The sequence below is a fragment of the Ahaetulla prasina genome, chromosome 14, assembly GCF_028640845.1.
Source record: "Ahaetulla prasina isolate Xishuangbanna chromosome 14, ASM2864084v1, whole genome shotgun sequence".
Taxonomy (NCBI): domain Eukaryota; kingdom Metazoa; phylum Chordata; class Lepidosauria; order Squamata; family Colubridae; genus Ahaetulla; species Ahaetulla prasina.
In genome coordinates, this window is record NC_080552.1 from 1,774,906 (window position 1) to 1,798,430 (window position 23,525).

Consider the following 23,525-nt stretch of genomic DNA (forward strand, 5'->3'; position numbering starts at 1 on the left):
CACACTTGGCCAATAAAAAAATTCTATTCTTCTATTCTATTCTAGTCAACAGCAGAGCAAGCATGCTATGTTGGTCTCTTAAGTGCCGTCGCATCCTTAAACAGTTTGTTACCTGCTTGAGTTGGCTTTCGGGGCAAGATGCAGACGTGGCAGTTCCCAGCATCTCTCACAATTACGATGACCTCTTGGGTCCCTTCCAACTCTTACGATTCTATTCATTATTTACTAAGGATGGTGTAGTGAATCCTGCAGTATGCAGAAAGTTGGTCTTGATGACCTCTTGGGTCCTTTCCAATTCTTGATTCTATTAATTATCAGCGGGGGGGGGGGGAATGTTAGAAGCCCAGGGGACTGCAGTTCTGCAACGGGCTGGCTTTGGCTCCTCCAGCATCCGGGCTGTGCCAATTTCGCTTCCTTCAAGCACCGGTCCTTCCCTGAAAGGATACCAGGCTTGGCACCCACTGCCCAGCCCTCCCTGCTGTCCCAATCTGTCCCTCTCTAGTATTGCGGTGTGACTATTGCTGCTTCAAGCATTCCACCGGATGGTTTATTTTCATTTCATTTGGAGAGATTTTGTTCCTTAAGTGAGGAAACCAGCTATAAATATTTAGTATAATATATATTTATTTATATAAATATATTTATATATTTTAATATAGTATATTTATATAAATATAAATAAACACCTTGAAGGCCCTTGCCTGCCCCAGATCCATACAGTCATTCCTTCTCCTTCCAGATACTCCTCTTGAATGAAGCCAGCCTAAGCCTCCTTCCCACATATTTACTTTATTAAAAGTGCTTCCTAGATAGCTGCCTCTTCATGGAGGCTCGAGAGGCAGCGTAAAATCCCAGACCCACACTTCTGTGCCCGGAGTTGGAAGACAAGGAGACTTCCTCCTTGTCCAAGGAGGCACTGCAGTTCCTGGGACAGGCTCCAAAGTCTCTGCCTGGCATAAAACAACTTCTCCCAAGCAACGGAAGCCCCGAGACAAAGAGGCTGGGGGTGGGGGGTCTGTTCCTCAGCACTTTGTGGATCCCGGGCAGATGTTCCTGTTGAGGCACTCGCTGCAACGTGGACGGACAGGCAAGCAGATCTGCTGCCCAAAGCCGACCAGGAGCCAGTTTAATTCACTCCAGAGAGTCCTGCAGGCAGCGAAGCAGGGAGAAGAAAGAAAACATTTCAGTGTGGTAGAAAAAGTAACACAACATCGATATCTAGCAATGCCTGAAGCAGCCCACCCTCAGTTGTTACAGGAAGACAATTCCCAACGGTGAGACCACAGGGACATCAACACTAGGAAATAACCTCAATTCTGGAGCATCAAGCAATAGAGGCGAGTTGGTACCCAACACTGGGGACACTAAAGGGAAGTGAGATTGCCACCACACCCCATTTATCAAAGTGTAAGCAAAGAGGCTGCTCCCTGCCCCACCAGAACTCTTCCCTTTGTCCTGGGTTGGAGGAGGCATTTTAGAGCCACCTTCCATGCATAGTTCCCAAGGATGCCAACAGAGAACACCTGGCAAGAAAGGCAAGTCTGGAGCTGGTCTTTGGCTTTCATTAACAAGTGAGGTGTTGGCTGGTGCACTGACGTCTGCTCACCCCAGCCCTACATGGTGATGGGCGAGAGAATGCCTTGGCCAAAGTCCTACAACTGTGAGAAATTTCCTACAGGAGAACACTCAAATCCTGCTGTTGTAGGTCAAAGGTCAACCCTTTGCTACAACACTGAAATAATGGAGTAATAGGTGAAAAAGGGGCCTTGCCCCCTTTTCAAGTGAGAAGCTGTGCCTGTCCCATTGGAAGGAGCAGCACTTCTGACGGATACGTATGGAATGCAGACTTCTTAAGACAAGCGTTTTCCAGCCTGTACTCCAGAGAATGGGAATGAAGGCCGCTTTGGCGCTGTGGTTACAACACCAGACTGGAAACTGAGAGCCCACAAATTGTAGTCCCGTCTCAAGCACAAAGCCAGTTGTGTGATCCTGGGCCACTCCTTCACTCAAAGTCTTATAAAGAACAAGGTGCTGATGGAAAATCACTTCTGAAAATGTTGGCAAGAAAACTGCAGGGATTCACCAGGAATCAAGATTGACTTGAAGCCCCATCCCCATCTTTTTTTTTAAGAGAAACCTGAGCTTTTCCAAGGTGGATCCCAGTTCCAGAGAGGAAAATGTGATGAGCCTTGAAAAACAGACCCCCACCCCCACCCCCTTAAAGAGGCAATACCGGAAGGAAAGGTCAACTGGAGAGCAGTTTGAAGCACCTTTGCCTGCATCTCATCCACTTAATAAGAAATGGTATTGTGGGAGCTTCTTAACTCAATGTCCTTGCACAAAAATCACGGGAGCTGAGACTAAGAGAGAGGGAGAGAAGTGAAATGTTTAGGGCCAGTTTGGACAGGCTCACCTGGGCAGCCATTCTTCCAGGGTTTGCCTCGTTTCCTCTGGAAGTTTTGTTTCCTTTTTTGCCCACTTTAACCTGTTGCAAATCCGATGCACATGCGTGTCCACACCTGTAGTTCAAAATCAGAAAAAGGAGGCTGTCCTAAACAAAGCCCTTCCCTGCTGCAATCCGAGGCATCCCCAGCTCCTTGAATGGGGGCATTTGATCCCCTTGGGAGGACAGTTGTGGCCCAATCAATCAGCCAAGATTGCAAAATGGTGTTTTGTTTAAGTTTAGAAAAATCCCGGTTTGGCCCACAGAGGGACATCTCTGAAGAGAGACAATGGATTTACTGGAGAGTTTGATAAAGGCTGAATAGACATTTGTCAAGGCTTTGGTTTGCTAGAGCAGGGTTCCCCAACCTTTTGGACCTCAGGGACCACCAAGTTCATAATTTTAAATCCCGCAGACCACTAATACGAATCCAGTGCGCCGCTTGCTGAAGTTTGAAGTTTGCTGGGGTCCTTCAGGCATTCTCCCTCCTTTTTCTCTCTTTCTCCCTTCTCTCTCCCAGTCATTCTCCCTTGTTCTCTCATCTCTCTTACTCTCTCTCCCCCCCCTCATTCTCTCTCTGATTCTCTTTCCGTCTGTCTCTCACTCTCTCTGATTTTCTCTGATTCTGTCTCTCATTCTGATTCTCTCTCATTCTCTCTCTCTCTCTCTGATTCACTGTCTCTCTTATTCTCTTTCTCATTCTCTCTTTCATTCTGTCTCTTTTTCTCTATTTCATTTTGCACAGCATCAGCATTCCGCTTCCATATATTTGCGCCAGCCGGTGGCGCAAAGCATCCCTCGTCTCCTGCTACTTGGGATTTGGAGCAATAAGCGTCATCTGGTCAGGGGAGCAGCTGATTTTGCTCTCCATTGTGGATGCCAGATCGGCCCCCTGTAAGCTCTCGTCTCTCGAGGAGCCCGGCTGAAGTTTCCTGCGCCACTTCAGCAAGCGCTCGAGAGATGAGAGCTTGCAGGGGGCCAATCTGGCCTCCGCAATAGAGAGCAAAATCCGGCTGCTCCCCAGACCAGTCGCCATTTACAGCTCTTGAGTCCCAAGCGGCAGGAGACGAGGGCTGCTTTGCGCCACTGGCTGGGCAAATATACCGAGGCAGAATGATGATACTGTGCAAGTGCAAGTAGTGCTTCCCTCCCACAGCTTCCAGCCATCGCAATCACTGCTTTGGCCCACTTGCGCTGCAGCTCCTCCACCAGCATGCACCGGCAAAATACGAAGATTCCTCCACGGACCACCAAAATTTTCTCATGGACCACCAGTGGTCCGAGGACCACCAGTTGGTGACCGCTGTTCTAGAGGGCCAGGTCAGATTATCCAACCCTACAATTTGGTCTATGGATTAGCTCAGAGTGTGGCGAGACACTTTAGCCGCTGCTTCAAACCAGACGGTCTTCTGGCACTTTCCAAACTCAGCCCCTGATTCTTCTCCCTCTCATGAACAAAACCTGGAGTCACAGGCTGAAGGTCTTTTATTCAGCCAAGGGCTACATGAAACTTCTGCAGTAAGAAGGTGATGGAGAAACCAGCAGAAATCTGGTGACTTTCTGATGCCCAGGGCAAGATCCCAAGCTCTCCTCGCCATTTCCTACCATGACTGGAGATCACGGAAGGAGAACATAAGTGGCTTGCACAGGAAAGGCTTCAAAAATGTTCTTTCCTCTGGGGCTCCCAAGAGTAGCAGGACTGTCCATGGCATATGAATCGTCAATAGGAAAGAAATCGAACTGGAGACTCCAGCATCTCTGCTGATCTATTTAATGGCTGCTTTGCCCCCACAATTCTTTCTCAACTACTCTCACAGCCGAGGAGCCCTTCATCAGGAATCAACAAGCCGTATTTCCCTCAAATGCCAGCCCCCACCCACCTACGACACCCCATCGCTCATCAGCATTCAGGAAAGCAGTGCCCCCTGCTGGAGGATTCTGTCATGTGACAGAGAGACTCCAAGCAGAGCAACTCAGCTGCAAAAAAGCTTTTGCAGCTGGATGGCCTGGTCAAGATGTCCCCCCACAGGTCTCCCCCCTCCACGTGGCTTGTAACCATCCTCCATCCCACTTTATCACCTCTGAAATTTGGGCTGGCTAAAAAAGTGGCTGGCAGGCAGCTCATTGCTTTCCTTGGACATGCCAGCCCATGAAAAGGGGTCTCGTCACCCCAGAAATGACAGTCCCACCTTCTCCCATGAGGAACCGTCTCATAAGACAGATAACTTTATTGTCATTTTTTTTTTTACTGCAAGTACACTGGCCCACATTAAAAATGAAATTCTGTTTCCTGCTCTCAAGAGAGAGTGTATATCTACCCAAACACATACATAACACATATATACACATGCTATATATAGCAATCTCCTTCATGGATTACTGCCTTGTTGTGGCGAAGGGGCTTGTGTAGCTCAATGAAGCTATGAGCTATGCTGTGCAGGACCACCCAAGACGGACAGGTCATAGCAGAGAGTTCTGACAAAACGTGATCCACTGGAGAAGGAAATGGCAACCCATTCCAGTATCTTTCCCATGAAAACCCCACGGATAGTACCAAAAGGCAAAAAGACATGACGCCGGAAGATGAGCCCCCCAGGTCAGAAGGTGTCCAATATGCTACTGGGGAAGAGCAGAGGGATATAAGATCCATGAATCAAGGCAAGCTGGATGTGGTCAAACAAGAGATAACAAGACTGAACATCGACATCTTAGGAATCAGCGAACTAAAATGGACAGGAATGGGTGAATTTAATTCAGAGGACCATTAGGTATACTACTGCGGGCAAGAATCCCTCAGAAGAAATGGAATAGCCTTTATAGTCAATAAAAGAGTAGGAAAAGCAATACTGGGATACAATCCCCAAAACGACCGAATGATCTCAGTTTGAATCCAAGGCAAACCATTCAATATCACAGTAGTTCAAGTCTATGCCCTAACCACTGGTGCTGAAGAGAATGAAATTGACCAGTTCTATGAAGCCCTATAGCATCTTATAGAATTAACACCAAAAATGATATCCTTATCATCATGGGGGATTGGAATGCTAAAGTAGAAAGCCAAAAGATAACCAGAATAACAGGCAAGTTTGGCCTTGGAGTACAAAATGAAGCAGGGCACAGGCTGATAGAATTTTGTCAAGAGAATACAATGGTTATAGCACACACTCTTTTCCAACAACCCAAGAGATGACTCTACACATGGACATCACCAGACAGTCAACACAGAAATCAGATTGACTATGTACTCTGCAGCCAAAGATGGAGAAGCTCTATACAGTCAGTAAAAACAGGATCAGGAGCTGACTGTGGCTCAGATCAGGAACTTCTCGTTGCAAAATTTAGGCTTAAATTGAAGAAAGTAGGGAAAAGTATTAGGCCACTCAGGTATGAACTAAATCATATTACTGATGAATATACAGTAGAGGTGACAAATAGATTTAAGGAATTAGATCCAATAAAGTGTGCCTGAAGAACTATGGATGGAGGTTCGCAACATTGTACAAGAGGCAGCAACTAAAACCATTCCAAAGAAAAAGAAATGCAAGAAAGCAAAATGGCTGTCTGAGGAAGCTTTGCAAATAGCTGAGGAAAGAAGGAAAGTGAAATGCAAGGGAGAAAGACAAAGATACACCCAGTTGAATGCAGAATTCTAGAGAATAGCTAGAAGAGATAATTTATTTTATTTTTATTTATTTTAATTTTATTAAATTTCTATACCGCCCTTCTCCCGAAGGACTCAGGGCGGTGTACAGCCAAAATAAAACACAGAATATATACAATTAAAAGAATTTAAAAAGAACTATTACTGTGCGGCCGATTATTAAAACATTTAAAAATTTAAAATATTATTAAAACCCCAATTTAAAAACAACTATTTATGCCAGTCCTGCTTGAATGAATAAATATGTTTTAAGCTCACGACGAAAGGTCCGAAGATCAGACACTTGACGTAAGCCAGGGGGGAGTTCGTTCCAGAGTGTTGGTGCTCCCACAGAGAAGGCCCTACTCCTGGGGGCCGCCAGCCGACATTGTTTGGCGGACGGCACCCTGAGAAGGCCCTCTCTGTGAGAGCGTCTGGTCGATGGGAGGCATAAGCTAGCAGCAGGCGGTCTCGTAAGTACCGGGTCCTAAGCCATGGGCGCTTTAAAGGTGGTAACCAGAATCTTGAGCGCACCGAAGACTACAGGAAGCCAGTGCAGACTACGGGCAGTGGTGTTACATGGGAGCCACGAGCGGCTCCCGTTACCACTCAGCGCAGCTGCATTCTGGACTAACTGCAGCCTCCGGGTGCACCTCAAGGGCAGCCCCATGTAGAGAGCATTGCAATAATCCAGCCGAGACGTAACCAGAGCGTGAGTGACCGTGCATAAGGCATCCCGGTCAAGGAAGGGACGCAACTGGCGAACCAAGCGAACTTGGTAGAAGGCCCTCCTGGTGACGGCCGCCAGATGTTCATCAAAGGACAGCCGACCATCCAGGAGGACGCCCAAGTTGCGAACCACCTCCTTTGGGGCCACTAACTCGCCCCCAACAGTCAGCTGCGGGTGCAGCTGACTGTACCGGGGTGCCGGCATCCACAGCCACTCCGTCTTGGAGGGATTGAGCTTGAGTCTGTTTCTCCCCATCCAGACCCGTACGGCCTCCAGGCACCGGGACAGCACTTTGACCGCTTCGTTGGGGTGGTCCGGGGTGGAAAAGTACAGCTGAGTATCATCAGCGTACAGATGATAACTCACCCCGAAACCACTGATGACCTCACCCAGCGGCTTCATGTAGATGTTGAACAGGGTAGGCGAGAGAATCGACCCCTGCGGTACCCCACAAGTGAGGCACCTCGAGGACGACCTCTGCCCCCCTGTCAACACCGTCTGCGACCGGTCGGAGAGATAGGAGGAGAACCACCGATAAACGGTGCCTCCCACTCCCAACCCCTCCAACCGGCGCAGCAAGATACCATGGTCGATGGTATCAAAAGCCGCTGAGAGGTCTAATAGGACCAAGGCAGAGGAACAACGCCTGTCCCTGGCCCTCCAGAGGTCATCTACCAACGCGACCAAAGCCGTCTCCGTGCTGTAACCGGGTTGTTGAAGGAGGGAACGGGTCACTCGAAACAGGGCGGCCGGGCGGTTATCTGCCGATGCAATGAGGGTGGAAACGTAGGAACGTTTCGCCTCCCTCATTGCCACTAGGTAGGTCCTAGTAAAGGACCTCACTAGTGTCCGATCAGCCTCGGAACGGCTGGACCTCCAAACACTCTCTAGGCGTCTTCTCGGCGTTTCATCTCTCTCAGCTCCCCGGAGAACCAGGGAGCCAATTGAGATCTGCGCCGGGTCAGAGGCTGCAAAGGCGCGACACGGTCCAAAGCCCCAGCCGCGGCCCGTTCCCAAGCCGCAACTAGTTCTTCAGTCGTGCCGTGGGTAAGATCCTCAGGAAACGGCCCAAGCTCCGTCAGGAACCTCTCTGGGTCCATCAGGTGCCTGGGACGGAACCAACGCATCGGCTCCGTCTCCCTGCGGTGGTGAGCAGCGGTTCGAAAGTCTAGGCGAAGGAGAAAATGATCTGACCATGACAACGGTTCTTTCACTATATCTCCTAAATCCAGATCATTTACCCACTGACCAGAGATAAAAATCAAATCTAGCGCCTCCCCAATGTGTAGGGCCATCAGTTACTTGAATCAGGTCCAAGGCCGTCATGGAGGCCTGGAACTCCTGAACCACTGTTGATGACAAGCGGCCGATGGCAAGTTGAAATCTCCCAAGACCAAAAGTCTGGGAATCTCAACCGCCACGCCAGCAAGCACCTCAGTAGTTCAGGTAGGGCTGTGGCCACGCAGCAAGGAGCCAGGTACGTGATCAACAACCCCATCTGATTTCGATGGCCCCACTTCACAAGGAGGATTCACAACCAGCTATCTGAGGAACAGTGGACTCCTCGGCTCCAGACTTTCCTAATCACAACGCCACCCCCACCCCTACCCTGGGTCCTCGGCTGATGGAATGCACGGAAACCCGGAGGGCACAGTTCAACCAGGGGTACACCCCCTTCTGTGCCCAGCCAGGTCTCCGTAATGCCCATAAAGTCCGCGGACTCCCTCTGAATCAGGTCACAAATCAGGGGAGCCTTATTAACCACGGACCGGGCATTGCAGAGCATCAGCCGTAGACCCAGGCTCTGAGGATCCTGACCATCCAGGGAATGAGTAAGGACTGGGGGGCCGGAGCATGTGATCGCCTTTAAACATCGACCACATTCTTAAATGAACAGTGCAAAGAAATAGAAGAAAACAATAGAATAGGGAGGACCAGAGATCTCTTCAAGAAAATTGGAGATATGAAGGGAACGTTTCATGCAAAGATGGGATTGATAAAGGACCAAATTTGGCAGGAACCTAACAGAGGCAGAAGAGATTAAGTAGAGGTGGCAAAATAACACAGAAGAACTACACAAGAACGAGCATATATCTCTGATAACCATGATGGGGTGGTCACTGACCTCGAGCCAGACATCCTAGAATGTGAAGTCAAAAGGGAAATCTGAGCAACAACAAAGTTAGTGGAGGAGACAGTATTCCAACAGAGCTATTAAAAATCTTAACAAGACAATGCAGTAAACATGCTATACTCAATTTGTCAGCAAATTTGGAAAACTAAACAGTGGCCACAGGATTGGAAAAGGTCAGTTTACATTCCAATTCCAAAGAAAGGCAATGCCAAAGAATGTTCAAACTATAGCACCATTGCACTCATTTCACATGCTAGTAAGGTTATGCTTAAAATTCTACAAGCTGGGCTCTAGCAGTATGTGGATCGAGAACTATCAGAAGTACAGGCAGGATTTCGAAGAGGCAAGGAACTAGAGATCAAATTGCCAACATAAGCTGGATCATGGAGAAAGCTAGGGAATTCCAGAAAAATATCTACTTCTGCTTCACAGACTATGCTAAAGCCTTTGATTGTGTGGATCACAACAAATTGTGGCAAGTTCTTAAAGAGATGGGAGTACCAGACCATCTTATTTGTCTCTTGAGAAACCTATATGCATCAAGAAGCAACAGTGAGAACTTGACACAGAACCACCGATTGGTTCAAAATTGGGAAGGAGTCCTGCAAGGCTGTATACTATCACCTTGCCTATTTAACTTATATGCAGAGCACATCATGAGAAAAGCGGGGCTAGATGAATCAAAAGTTGGAATTAAGATTGCCAGGAGAAATATCAACAACCACAGATATGCAGATGATACCACTTTAATGGCAGAAAGTGAAGAGGAACTAAAGAGCCTCTTGATGCAGGTGAAGAAGGAGAATTAAAAAGTTGGCTTGAAACTCAACTTTAAGAAAACTAAGATCATGGCATCTGGCCCTCTCAATTCCTGGCAAACAGATGGGGAAGAAATGGAGGTAGTGACAGATTTTATTTTCCTGGGCTCCAAGATCACCGCAGATGGGGACTGCAGCCAAGAAATTAAAAGACGCTTGCTCCTGGGGAGGAAAGCTATGGCAAATCTAGACAGTGTACTAAAAAGCAGAGACATGACCCTGCCAACAAAAGTGCATATAGTCAAGGCTATGGTTTTCCCAGTTGCAATGTATGGCTGTGAAGGCTGGACCATAAGAAAGGCTGAGCGCCAAAGAATCGAGGCCTTTGAATTCTAGTACTGGAGAAGACTCCTGCGAGTCCCTTGGACTGCAAGGCAGACAAACAAGTCAGTCCTAGAGGAGATCAACCCTGAGTGCTCTTTAGAAGGCCAGATCCTGAAGATGAAACTCAAATATTTTGGCCACCTAATGAGAAGGAAGGACTCACTGGAGAAATGGCTAATGCTGGGATAGATTGAGTGTCAGGCCTAGAAGCCATACTATCTTGGTGCCTTCAGGATCCAGGCCTGCCACAATCCTACCATGGGAAGTTGGGAGGGGGGATTGCATGAGTGAAATAGAATTAGCCATAACAAAACTTTGCAGAGAATTTCAAGGCCATGGCGTCCGACAGCTGTGCTGAGAAGAAAGTGGAGGTTGTCTTCTATACGTGAAGGAACTGATTGGAGCAGTGGTGGACATGAGGGAGAAGTGGGCAAAGTTTTGAACTTTCTTTTGGGTGAGGAAAACCCAGAAGCTCTCAGATGTGTCAATATGACATCTCTAATAAAAGTTAGCTTTGAGGAATCGCAAGCCTTGGAGTTTGATTTCATTGGGGGTGTTACCTGGAACCCTGACATTGAGGCAAAAGAAGAAAGGAACGACAGAGAACGAATGGAGTCACTGAAGCAGTAGGCGTGAACTTAAATGGACTCCACGGGATGGTAGAGGATAGGAAGGCCTGGAGGAACGTTGTCCATGGGGTCACGAGGGGTCGGACATGACTTTGCAACTAACAACAAATATAGCACTTAGTCTAAATAGCATTTAGACTTATATAGCGCTGTAAAGCACCTCTCTAAGCAGTTTACTAAGAGTTCACAAGGTTGATGCTCTAGGGAACAAAACTGTGACTGAATCTGGATGTTCTTCTTTGAATACACGATACTCCCAGATGGTTACCCAGATGGTAACAAGGAAAACAGGTCATGAAGAGGAGGTGTAGTGTCCCAGCTCAGGCCACATTCTGGCTCTGATTCTCCTGGCATTTCAGAAAACATTCAAAAATACGGCTGTTTTCCTAGGAGGGTGTGTGTGTGAAGTTCATGAGATGGGTGTGATTGGTAGGGACAGTTCTTGTCCTTGGCTCCCATTACATGCATACAGTATTTGTCATTATTGTGACCGATTTTACCGAGTTTTAAATCAATGGGGCTGCCCAGGGACACTGTTTCAAGAACAAGATCATATAAATTGACTGAAACACAGGTAGTCCTCAACTTACAACCCCAATGGAGACCACCCATCATCTTGTAAGTTGTGACGGTCATAAATCACGTCACCCATGTGACTAACTCGATTTTATGACTTTGTAGTGGCAGTCATTAAGCGAATGCTGTGGTTTTAAAGCTCCAAATGGCCATAAATGCAGAGCAACTGCCGAGGTATGGAGGTGCAGTCCTGTGAGGGGGGCCAGGGGCAGTCCTAACTTCAGAACAGGATCCTAAGCGCCCAGGGTGTGTGTGTGTCTGTGTAACTTTTAATGGCTGTTAAGCGACTGGTCATAAAGTGAGGACCACCTGTAAATGAATGAATGGATGAATAAATCTGGGCAATCCAGATGTAAATATGGCAGCTGAACAGGGATTGGAAGATGGGAACATTAGTGAATACGAACTGGATACATGACAGGGATTGTCAAAAAATCTAAATGTGCAAGAATTAGCTGAATGCTTGTTCCCCCAAAAAACACAGAAAGAAATCCACTATGGCAACAGACATACCGATCCCAGAGACGTTCTTCCAGGCAATGTCCATCACCAGGTGGGCCATCTTTGGACCGACTCCAGGCAACTTCATTAACTCTGCAACAGTTTCTGGGATGTCGCCAGCATAGTCCCGCTTCAGGATTGCTGTGGTCTGCTGGATATATCGCACCTTGTTCTGCAACCCATGAAAAGGTCAATCAATGAGCTGGACTAACTCAGGAGGAGGAACAGCCTTGCTGGATCAGACCAAGACCAATTCAATTCCTGCATTTTTTGAGGTTTCCTATTGTGTCCTAACCAGCTGGCCCCAAGGGAACTTGGTGCTTGCAACTCAAAAAACGACCTAATTTTTCTCTGTCCCACCATTGTTCCCCTTCAAATAGTATTTAGAGACAGCTGCCTAGAAGTAACATGGAAGCCTCAAGACCATAATCCTCCATAGACCTGACCTGCATTCTCTAAACCCATCCAGAAAAGCCATCCAGGTTATAGTGCCTACTTCACCATCTTAAGAACATTGGAAGAGTTCTGCTGGATTAGGCCAAGGCCCATCTTGGTCCAAAATTTTGTTTCTTGCAGTGGCCAAACAGTTGGGCTCACAACCCAGAGATGACTACTAGCACATTCTCTTGCAAGTTGTGACCTCCAAGAGATACTTGGAGGCATTTGCTTCCAACACAGTCAATTCTCCTGCCTTCAAAACCAGCAGTCCTCCAAAGGTTATCTTTCTCCATTCTTTACCCAACCTGCCTTAGAGCCATTCAGGCTGGTAGTCATCATCACTTTAGGGCAATGCATTTCACAGGTTCAAAATGTGCCATAGCACTCAGCAATACACTTAGATATCACCCAATAGTGCTTCACAACCCCCCCTAAGTATCAGCTGTCCAGCTAGAAAATCCAAAAATAGAACTCCTGGGACATTGTGCTTCCCAAAAGGAAAACTTTATTGAATACACTACATTGGCACTGAAGAAACGAAACCAGCTCTGAATTTCCCATGCGAACATCCACATAGCTGGACTTGATTTTCCCCTTTGGTCCTGATATCCAAGCGAAATGTTGGAGGTGTGACTGTGATGAGGCTACATATTTTCATATTTGGTGGACTTGCAAGAAAATTAAGGCCTTTTGGATAAGAATTTGGTGGATTATTCAAAATGTACTGAAGAAGAAGATAAAGTTCCTGCCGCAATTTTTCCTTTTGGGAATTATAACGGATTGTACAGGGATTGAGACTAAATTGATTCTGAATTTAATAACAGCAGCAAGACTGTTGATTGGACAATACTGGAAGAAAGAAGAGGTACCTACAATAGAAGAATGGATATTGAAAGTCACTAATTTGACTGAGATGGCTAAAATCTCAGCTTTTTTAAAAGACAATACGCAGGAAAGATTTAATTGAATGGAAAAAATGGATTGATTATTTACAAAACAGATATCAGATTAAGAAATATCAGATTGCCTTTGAATAATTAGGAAGTATTATTTTATGTAATGGGGAGGGGGTTGGGAGATGAAAAGATTTGGATGAGGTTAATTGGATTAGAAGGGAAAATTTTACTCTATGTTTGGTTTATGTATAACAATACCTTGTGATTGACCCGTGAAGCCGGGGGGGGGGGGGAAGGGAGGGGAGAAGGGGGTTTTCTGGGAGGGAGGGGGAAAAAAAGGGGGAAAATGTTTTGTTTCTTAAAACTTTTTCAATTAAAAAAAAAAAGATTTTCCCCTTTGGCCATTCCCCTCAGTTCATTGCACTGCCCAATTAAATCTACTTTTTTTAATGGGAACAGTCTGGATCTTTCAAACACCTGCGTTGTGTGACCTTGGGGTTGGTAGCAGGGTCTCACGATCTGCAGGATGGCATTCCATTCCCTCCCTGACATACCATCCATCCTCCTCCCGATTGTTGTCAAGTTGAGAGCGAAGAAGCAACTAGGTGAAAGAGGGAATAACTCTTGACAGTTTTACAGAGTTGACCCCAACTCTCTATTGACCCCAACAATTGGGGTCCTCATTTTACCGACCTCGGAAGGTTGGAAGGCTGAATCAACCTTCAGCCAGTCAGGATCGAACTCCTGGCTATGGGCAGAGTCAGCTTGCAATGTGACATTCTAACCACTCCACTACCACCAAGTGGAGAGAGGCTTCCTTTTGTCTGTCCTAAACTGCCTTTCTTTCATATTCTATGAGTATAGTAAGAATAGTAAGAATAAACTCATTTAAATTATATAAATAAATTATAAATTATTTATTTCAGAAAGCTGTCCTTTAATTTCCAAAAATTCAATTGCTTTACTTTAATCATTTAACTTTTACCATACAAATGGTACCACCTAAATTTTTTTACATCATTTTTACATTTTAGTGTATTTATAGTCATGTGACATTGAATTGTCTTTTTAAAATAAGTTTATATAACAATAGCATTTAGACTTATACACTGCTTCAAAATGGTTTACAGCCCTCTCTGAGTGGTTCACAGAGTCAGCATATTGCTCCAAAAATCTGGGTCTTCATTTTACCCACCTTGGAAGGGTGGAAGGCTCGAGTCAACCTTGAGCCGGTGAGAATCGAACTGCTGGAGTGAACAGTGAGTTAGTCAGCAATACTGCATTCTAACCACTGCACCACCATGGCTCTTCTATATACCGTATTTTTCAGAGTATAAGACGCACTCCTCCCCAAAAGAGGGTGGAAATGTTGGTGCATCTTATACACCGAATACAGCCATTTTTGGCCTCCCGAAGCCCCGCCCTGCTCGTCCCATTTTTGTGAAAAAGGGGCCCGTTTTTGCCCTCCCCAGCCCCCAGGAGCACTCGGCAGGCCTCCCAAACCCCTGCACCCCGTTTTTCACAAAAAGGTTTTTGCAGGCCCGTTTTAGCAAAAACTTTTTTCTTACTTACCTCTTCGAAATCTTGGTGTGTCTTGTATACCGGTGCATCTTATAGTCCGAAAAATACTTTTTTATTTTAGATATTTTTATTAGAATATGTTTTTGTATAATGTTTTTGTTCTTGAATTCTTCTTTGTAAAGCAAAGTTATAAACATGAATGAACGATTTTTTGTTATACTTATGAATCTCTTTCTGATTTGCCCCTTTATTTTTTCTAACACATATCTATAAGTAACCCTGGTCCTAATGTTTTGAGGAGGAAGAGGAGGAAGAGCACGTCTCTGCCAGGAACTCAAAGGGGACAGAGAGGCAGACCCCCACCTTCTGCCACCCTGGGATGTGCAGAACAGCATCTCCTAATTGGCAGGAGGTTACTTGGGCTGCTCTGTTCAGGCTGTAATGCACTGAGGATGCCAAGCAGTTTGGTAATGAATGGGGTAACGGCCACATTCACACACAATTGGCGAGGGCCATTTTGGCAAAGCTGTTAAGATGGATTGTGAAGCTCCAATGGGAGCTTTGAGCCCCATCAGCCGACCTCACAGGGTTGGGAGGGGTGAGTGGATGGCAGAGGTGCTCCCATGGAAGTCAGAGAGCAGATTAACCTACAAAGTAACCATGCTTCCCTGGCTCTTCCCTTCACCATGTGGCAAATCACTCACCCTCCAAAAGCCAACAGGATAAATGAGCCGGCCCAGAGTCTCGTCGTCAGTCTCCAGGATCCGGTCCACCGTCAAGCCGTGCTCCCGCAGGCGCATCATGGCCATGGAGGTCACCTGGTCTTTCGTTTGGCTGGAGAGCATGAGCGACAGCAGAATCTGGTAACGCTTCACCTGCCAAGCAGAAGAGAGAGAGGCAGGGGGGACCCTGTGTTTCTGTCTGTCCTGGGACCCCCTAGGCCCGTGATGGCAAACCTATGGCACGTGTGCCAAACGTGGCACGCAGAGCCCTCTCTGTGGGCAGGTGCGCTGTTGCCAGCTGCTCTTCTGGTTTGTGGCACTGCCAGCTGGTCTTTGTGTGTGCTGAAGTGTTGGAAACCTGAAGACCAGGTGGCCGGCGACCTGGTCTTTGGATTTCTGGCGTGTGTTCCTGTTTGGGCACTCAGGGTTGAAAAGATTTCTCATCATTGCCCTAGGCCAGTGGTTCTCAACCTTTATAGTGCTGCGACCCCTTTAATACAATTCCCCACGATGTGGCGACCCCAACCGATCTCAGCGCGCCTCAGCAGCCGCAGAAGGGGGAAAAAAGCGGCAAACTGTTTTTTTGAATTTATCGCGCCTGAAGCCGTATTGGCTAGTGATCTGAACTGCTTGCGATTGCCTTGAGGACGGAGGCATTAAAGCGGAGACTCCTCCCCTATTAAGTTTATCGCACCTGAAGCCAGATTAGGCTAGCGATTGGGAGTGATTGCAGCTGGCTTGAGAGGGAGACATCAGAGCAAAGATTTCTCTCTTTTTTAATTCATCGCGCCTGAAGCCAGATTAGGCTAGCGATTGGGAGTGATTGCAGCTGGCTTGAGAGGGAGACATCAGAGCAAAGATTTCTCTTTTTTAATTCATTGCGCCTGAAGCCGAATTCGGCTAGCGATTTGAAGAGCCTGCAGCTGGCTTGTGGAGTCAACCATTGGAGCGCGATTCTTCGACTCGCAAGTATACTTCCCATATTTCCGATGGTTTTAGGCGACCCCTGGCAAATTGTCATTCGACCCCCAACGGGGTTGCGACCCACAGATTGAGAACCGCTGCCCTAGGCCCTCCTCAGCCTCCTGGCCGCCCTGCTCACCTCCGGAGGGGCCTCCCCATCAAAGCATGCCCCAGCTCCCATCTGGTCAACCGGGGCATTCCTCTCCCTCCGCATCTCCCGGATGTTGGCCAGCTGCTGTTTCCAGTTGGCTGGTTCCCATTTCTGCTTTTTGGGCTCGGGGGCCTCTGCTGCCCCGTTTTCCTCTGGGGGTTCGTAGGCAATACCGACTTTCCTCCCGCTTCGGAGATTTCTTGTGCAGAGGATCTCTGTTGGTGCTGTGACACATAATGGAAAACACGCACACACACTTAAATAAGCAACGGGAGACTCAGAAAAGCTGTTGGTTCATTTCATCCAGGGCAGCAAGATAGGCCAACATTTTCAAACTTGGCCGAAGGAAAGAGAAGATACTGAAACGGGAAGAAAGAGTCCAAGGTGAACACCAGGGTTGCAACTGGGAGGCTGGCTGCTTCGGCTACGACCCCCTCCCTCTTCCACCTTCCTCCCTCATTCATCCCCGAAGGCTCTGGGCAGCTCGCAAGGGAAAAGGCTTGCAGCAAAGCTCTTTCCCATGATCAGCCAATGCCTGCTTCTCTTCCGCCACAAACATTTTGCATGACAAACTGCACCTGCATATTATACCCGAGAGGAGGCTCCCAAAGGCCGCCCGGCCAGCCTCCATCCGCCCCCAAAGGGCAGCCAGCGCTTTTCCAGGCGGCCCCCCAACCTTCATTTCGAGGAGAGAGGAAGCGAGTGGGGGGAGCCCAAAAGGGGCGATGCGGAGCCCGGCTTGGGGGATAAGTGAACGGCCGGCATACGAGCCCGCGCTCCGCCGCGGCCCCCCTTTCCAGAAGGTGGCCGTTAAACGGAGGGGGGGGGGGTCACCTCTGTGTTTGCTCAGCCGCCGGCAGGCTGGGAAGCTGCGCGCAGCGCACATGGCCCCGCCCACGAGGGACTACAGCCCCCACAATGCCCCGCGGCGACAGCCGCCTCCTTCCGCCGTCGCCTGTGTTCCACGCCGGAAGCTCAGCGGCCCTTCCGCTGGCGGGGGGCGGGGCCCCAGGGAAGAGGCGGAGGTGTTTACGCGATTTGGGGTCGGAGCGCCGCGACCCTCGCGAGGGAGGCCGGTAAGGAGGCGGCGGCGGCGGCCGGGCTCCGCCGTGCCTACCCCGCGGGGCTGTTGTGGGAGACGGCCGCGGAAAGGCGAGGGGCGGGCCGAGGCCAGGAGCGGCCCGGGCGGGTGGTCGGTGCAGCCGCGGAGCTGCCCAGGAGGAGGTGGCCGTGAGGGAACACCGGCGGCTGATTTGCCCTCGAGGAGCGGAGCCTCTCGGCAGCGGATAAAAGGTTCTCCCGCACTTGTGAAAGCGAGAGCCGTTAAGAACTGTATGCAGCGCAGTTCACGCAAAGCCTCCGCAAGCAGCCCGCAAAGCCGCCCAGGCGATGGTGGAGGGGCGGTGCAGGCGCCGGGCTAGAGTTGGGGCGGGGCGGGCAGGTAAAAGCCGGCTGGGGGACTTTGGGCTCCCTGGGTGCTTGTGGGGAAAATAGGAGGTCAGAGCATCAAGTATATTCACCAGAAGTGATAACGGTGGGATAAAAACCTAATTATCTGCAACCGGGCTGAGCGGAATGGGCTGCTGCCAACCCCATCAGCGAAGGGTCAGCTGGCAGGGACCAGAAGAGGAGCTTCGGCTATGGAGCATCCTCCCTTGGAGATTAGAAGGGCTGTTAGCCTTTCATAAGGCCCTAAAAACCTGGCTATGTTCCTGTGCCTGGGATGCTGAATGTGTTAAGGGCCCGGTAGGTAGGAAGGAAGGAAGGAAGGAGAAACTGTTAAACCTAATTAAAATAGTAGCTCACTGAAGCCTAGCTTGATTAATGAAAAGGTGACAGTAAAAATTACGAGGCATGTTACATCCAAAATGTTCAACGCCATATTCTTGTGAGCCATTTTGTATTTTCTACACTGGAAGTATTCTAGAAATAATTTCTAAAAGTACTAACATGCAGCAATAAAAATGAGATTAACAAACCAATCTTTCATGCTATCAATACAATTATTATTTCAGCTCAAAAAGCTTTTATATGTACTAGTGAAGTACATATTATTATTACTCCACTACCTAGTTGTTGAATAATAAAGTGCTCTATCCAGACTGAAAAATAAGATTTATTGTAATGATTAATTACCATTAGCATTTGGGAAGAACGGCGTGATTATTTCTAAAACGTTGAGAATTAGGAAACAAGGTAGATTCATAACATCAATTTGATTTAATAAATAACCAGCACATACAGACTTGTAGTAATTATCTTTTTAAAACTGCAAAATACCTTTAATTTGTATGATGCCTTTCAGTATGGTCAAAAGAAACAAGAGTATTGTTGGTCTGAATTTAATTATTTTCAGATTCTGCTTTATGAAGCCACCTTGTTTCATTTCAAGAAGAAGGTTTTGTTTGCTTTTTTTACTGTTTAAAAACTATATTTTATGTTTTTAAAAGTTTCCAAAGAACTGAGGGACCAGCTAGAGGTATTCAGTTCCCCACTGTATACATACCGGTATCACAATCCTGCAAGGCCAGTTTGGTTCAGAGTCAGGCTGCTGGGCTCAACCAATGACCTGAGAGGACTAAAAGGGAGTTGAGTCTCTCCCATACGTTTTCTTAACTAGAGCACCACACTGGTTCTCCTCATATAAGTTGATAACATTTTAATGCACAGAATTTGGTAGTGTTCTCAGTAGTAGCTGTTTTTTAAATAAAGAGAAAGAATTCCTGACAAAGTTGAACACATGTTGTAGTCCACCTGTATGCCATGTTTGAGCATGTGTAGAGTGGATTGTAGGTGTCTCCTTTTTTTGTCTCTCTTAAGCTTCTATCTTGGGAGGGTTACCTTGAGAAAATCTCTCAACTATTTTCCCTTGATGAAGCAATCTTCTCTCCGTACAGTTTCCTTGATGCTATCTTAGTTAACAATGGCAAAGCCACCAAGTAAAGATCCTGGGCTAAAGGAGAAGTTTAAGAGCCTCCTAGGACTGTCATCCAGGCCCAATTCTAAGTCGTCTGAAGGAAAACAGACAGAATTCATCGTCACTGCAGAAATACTCAAGGTAACATTCAGAAATATTCCAAACCTGGAACATATATTAAGAGCCGAGAATTTTAATAGATGCCGGAAAAGAAAATTAATATAGATTTTAATTTCAAAGATTTTTTAAATCCTTTAAATTGCCTTATGATTTGGGTTCCCCAAGGATTTGTGAATAAAATAAATTATCAATTTAATAGACTTCGGTTTAGTGAAATGAATTAGTCATATTGTCTTCGGATGCAAGACAATATCTATGTACTATATGCTATAAGCATAAAATCCTAATAGCCATTTTATGTATATATAAAATATATATAATTTAATGTGTAACATGTTTAAATCCCCTTTATATTTAAAGGATATTCTACTTTAAAAGCTAACCCTTTATCCCTGTTACTGTGCAGCTGAGGGGATATAGTAACATCATCCTGATGGAATTGCTTTCTATAACTAACCAGAGTTAACTAGCTTTGATTTTGAAGGGGCCGGTTTAGCTCACGCTGGTAAAGCCTGTTATTAAGAACACAGTAGCCTGCAATTACTGCAGGTTCGAGCCCGGCCCAAGGTTGACTCAGCCTTCCATCCTTTATAAGGTAGGTAAAATGAGGACCCAGATTGTTGGGGGGGCAATAAGTTGACTTTGTAAAAATAAACAAATAGAATGAGACTATTGCCTTATACACTGTAAGCCGCCCTGAGTCTTCGGAGAAGGGCGGGGTATAAATGTAAACAAAACAAAAAAAGTGAGCATCTTAAACCCCAAAGCCCTTGCCCTTTGGAACTTCTTGTCTCATGAGGTGGGCTCCCATCATCCTGACTTTCCCTAAGAGCCTGAAGACCTGGCTCTGCAATTGGCTTGGGGCCCCAATTCCCACCTTCCCTCCTGTATATTCTCCTCCCTCCTTCCCCATCTTTAGTTGTAACTTTTTTTTTAATTTGCATTTATATCCCGCCCTTCTCCGAAGACTCAGGGCGGCTTACACTATGTTAGCAATAGTCTTCATCCTATTTGTATATTTATATACAAAGTCAACTTATTGCCCCAAACAATCTGGGTCCTCATTTTACCTACCTTATAAAGGATGGAAGGCTGAGTCAACCTTGGGCCTGGTGGGACTAGAACCTGCAGTAATTGCAAGCAGCTGTGTTAATAACAGACTGTCTTAGCAGTCTGAGCCACAGAGGCCCTATAACTTGTATTTTATTGTAATTTTTAATGTGGTTTTATAGGTCTATACATATATGTGTAGTTTCATTTTAATGTTGTAAACTGCCAGTGTTGCCTTGTGGAAAGCTGGGTGGCAAACAATTTTAAGAAGGGTGAGGAAGGGAGGGAGGGAGAGAGAGAAAGAGCAAGGAAAGAGAAAGAGAAAAATATATTCTTATATATTGACAACTGGACATCCTGAACTGCTGTTTTCTGGAGGGGGGGCGACTGTGATTGTGATGGGAAGGATAACGTATTGGAGAGGCAATTCTTTCACTGAGAGCCACCAATCTTTGGGGCTGATGAGTGCCTTTAGAGTTTTGAGAACACATTGAACTTTGTGGCTGCTGTGGAGCTTTTCCAATCCATAGAAAATGTTACCGGTGTGTGAAAAACAAGCAGTTCCCCAACTCTGTCCACTAGAAGGCTGTCCATCACCTCTTATACTTCCTATTCCCTCAGGATACCTTAAGTCATCTTTTTCCCCCTTTGTTCTTGTACTGGGTACATGGCTTATTTTCAAGCAGTGCTGCAGCTGGCCATCATTTTTATTTTTTGAGAAAAGTTGAGAGACCAGAACCATACTTAAAACTAAAAGGTGCTTGCTCACACTATACAAGTCGGGTGGAACAGTTGGTACCTGCGGGAAACTGCTTGGCAACTGTGGGCTAGAAGTTGTGGTTCCTGTTATAGTTGTACGTTCTCCAACTCAGCAAACAAGGATTTGTCAACCTGTGGAAGAGCAGAGTTCCTCTGCAGAGGATGGTGCATGAGCAAGGAAGGGCAGGTTTTCCCCTTATCTAAAAAATGTGAGTCTGTGCGTAAGAATATTTAACCAGAAAGTGCTAGTCCTGGTTCTTCAGTGCTTGATGTGGCCAGACATGTAGCGCCACATCCTCTCTGTGAACCTGATGCTGCTTGTGCAGATCTAAGCCTATACTTGTCTTTCAGGAACTGAGCATAGAATGTGGCGTAAACAATCGGATAAAAGCAATCGGACAAATCTGTGAGGTGGCAAAAACTAAAAAGTTTGAAGAAGTGAGTATGCAGGGCTTTGCTCTTTGGATAAAGAAATGCATGATACATAAGCATCCACTCCACTGCTACTGAACTGAACATCCTGCATGGGTCAACATTTATAGAGGGCTTGAGATGAATGAAGGGTGGGACCCTGGGTTGCTAAGCCAGAGAATTTCTCTTTGCCTTCCCCAGTAGAAAAGGGGATAGAGCAAATTTGGAGTTTAAATAAATCACAGGAAGGCAAAACTGGCTCATGATTTTTTTTCTTTTGAAAGTAGATATTTTTATTTATTTCTGCTCAAGGTGACCTGCCTTGGGGTAGTTATATGGCATTGGAAGAGAAAGAAGCTGTTAATTTGAGAATAGACATGATCTGAAATTCTACAGTGTTTGGTTCCTATTTTACAATATTCTGGTGAGGGAGCATCCATTGACTTTGAAGCAGAACGGAAAGTGTTAAGAAAAAGACATGAATGTTTTTGTTAGGATTAGGAAAAGGACCAAGAAAAATAATTAAATCAGAAACTAACCCTGTGATGTTAAGATATAAATGTCACAATTTCCTAATAGGCAAATGTTTGCTGTTGGATCTACATTTATGATTGATGCAATTTTAGCTGAATAAACCAAAGGACCCAAGTATCTCTGAATGTTTCTGTGCTCCTATAGCATGCAGTGGAAGCTATTTGGAAAGCGGTAGCTGATATGCTGCAGCCAGATCGACCACCTGAGGCCCGGCATGCTGTCCTCCATCTGTTGCAGGCAATCATACTGGGACAGGTAAGTTGTATTACCAAGCAACTGTACTAGAAGGAAGCATTCTTTTAAAAAATGTATACCCTTACTTAAGGCAATTCTTTTATCCTTAAGGGTGAAAGGCTGGGGATTCTCCGAGCTCATTTTTTTAGAGTGATTAAAGATTATCCATCTAATGAAGACCTGCATGAGCGGCTCGAGGTATTCAAAGCACTGACTGATAATGGAAAACACATCACGTACTTGGAAGAGGAACTAGGTAGGTCCTCTTTTTCCGCAGCAGATTTTTGCACTGAGAAGGTGGTGACGAAAACTCGTCATCTGTTTTGAGCTTCTGGTCTGATCCAGCGAGATTTTCCCTCATGCTCTTACAAGGAAGGACCTCTCTGGGGAATTTTTGAATGGGTCATTTAGAAGCTTGAGCTATTGACCATCATTTGTATAGAACGTTTTCTGCAGTTCAGCATCTGGCATTTTCTCCCTTTTCTTGTTGTGCTTCTTTCAGCTGAATTTGTTCTTCAGTGGATGAAAGTTGGTTTGACTTCAGAGTTTCTGTTGGTGTTGATCAACTTAGTGAAATTCAACAGCTGTTACTTGGATGACTACATTGCTGGCATGGTCTAGTAAGGCAAAGTTTTAGATTTTCCCTTGCTTATAAGGAAGCATGATTAGTGTGGAATTCTGGAGTCTGTGTTCCCAGTGTATCTAGACAACCTGGTTTGGAGGCGGTTGCTCTGAAATGATAATTGTGGTAGAGCCAGGGTCTTTTGCTGGCTGGGTTGTGGAGAAAGTATATCAATATCAGTTCAATCACTGAGCTAATTGAGGTGGTAGCCCAAGGGAGCCATGAGCCATAAACTAGTGGAGAACTTGGTCAGAACAAGTTCTCTTCACATACCTGAGCCTGGTTTTGGGGTGTGTGTGTGTTTCTGGCAGGCTCAAGTTGTACATTTAAGATTTCTGCACAGGAGATTGAGTTAGCAAAGCCAGCCAACCAACACCCTTAACCAGATTTTC

At 46.4% G+C, this 23,525-nt stretch overlaps 2 protein-coding genes across 14 annotated transcripts in view; one reads left to right on the forward strand and one right to left on the reverse strand.

Annotated features, from left to right (window-relative positions):
- Positions 1 to 331: 331 nt before the first annotated feature.
- Positions 332 to 17,477, reverse strand: NTHL1 (nth like DNA glycosylase 1). Of its 2 annotated transcripts, none has more exons than XM_058157425.1 (6): positions 17,078 to 17,309; positions 16,475 to 16,710; positions 15,355 to 15,525; positions 11,808 to 11,967; positions 2,414 to 2,519; positions 332 to 1,146 (listed from the first exon to the last, which is right to left on the reverse strand). In XM_058157425.1, exons 1-6 carry the CDS (start codon positions 17,166 to 17,168, stop codon positions 1,023 to 1,025), a joined length of 888 nt encoding a protein of 295 aa, XP_058013408.1. In that variant the 5' UTR covers positions 17,169 to 17,309; the 3' UTR covers positions 332 to 1,022. The 2 variants fall into 2 exon arrangements, with proteins under 2 accessions (XP_058013408.1, XP_058013409.1); XM_058157426.1 differs by lacking the exon at positions 17,078 to 17,309 and adding an exon at positions 17,321 to 17,477 and having other exon boundaries at positions 333 to 1,146.
- TSC2 (TSC complex subunit 2) overlaps positions 17,443 to 23,525 on the forward strand; it is a 55,486-nt gene continuing 49,403 nt past the window's right edge. For 5 of the 12 annotated variants that reach the window (XM_058157389.1, XM_058157396.1, XM_058157395.1 and 2 more), the window contains exons 1-6: positions 17,444 to 17,562; positions 19,384 to 19,544; positions 21,684 to 21,770; positions 22,422 to 22,532; positions 22,623 to 22,767; positions 23,014 to 23,131. In XM_058157389.1, coding sequence (XP_058013372.1) covers positions 19,410 to 19,544; positions 21,684 to 21,770; positions 22,422 to 22,532; positions 22,623 to 22,767; positions 23,014 to 23,131 — 596 coding nt within the window. In that variant the 5' untranslated portion in view covers positions 17,444 to 17,562; positions 19,384 to 19,409. The other 7 variants (XM_058157398.1, XM_058157401.1, XM_058157399.1 and 4 more) reach the window with 5 other exon arrangements.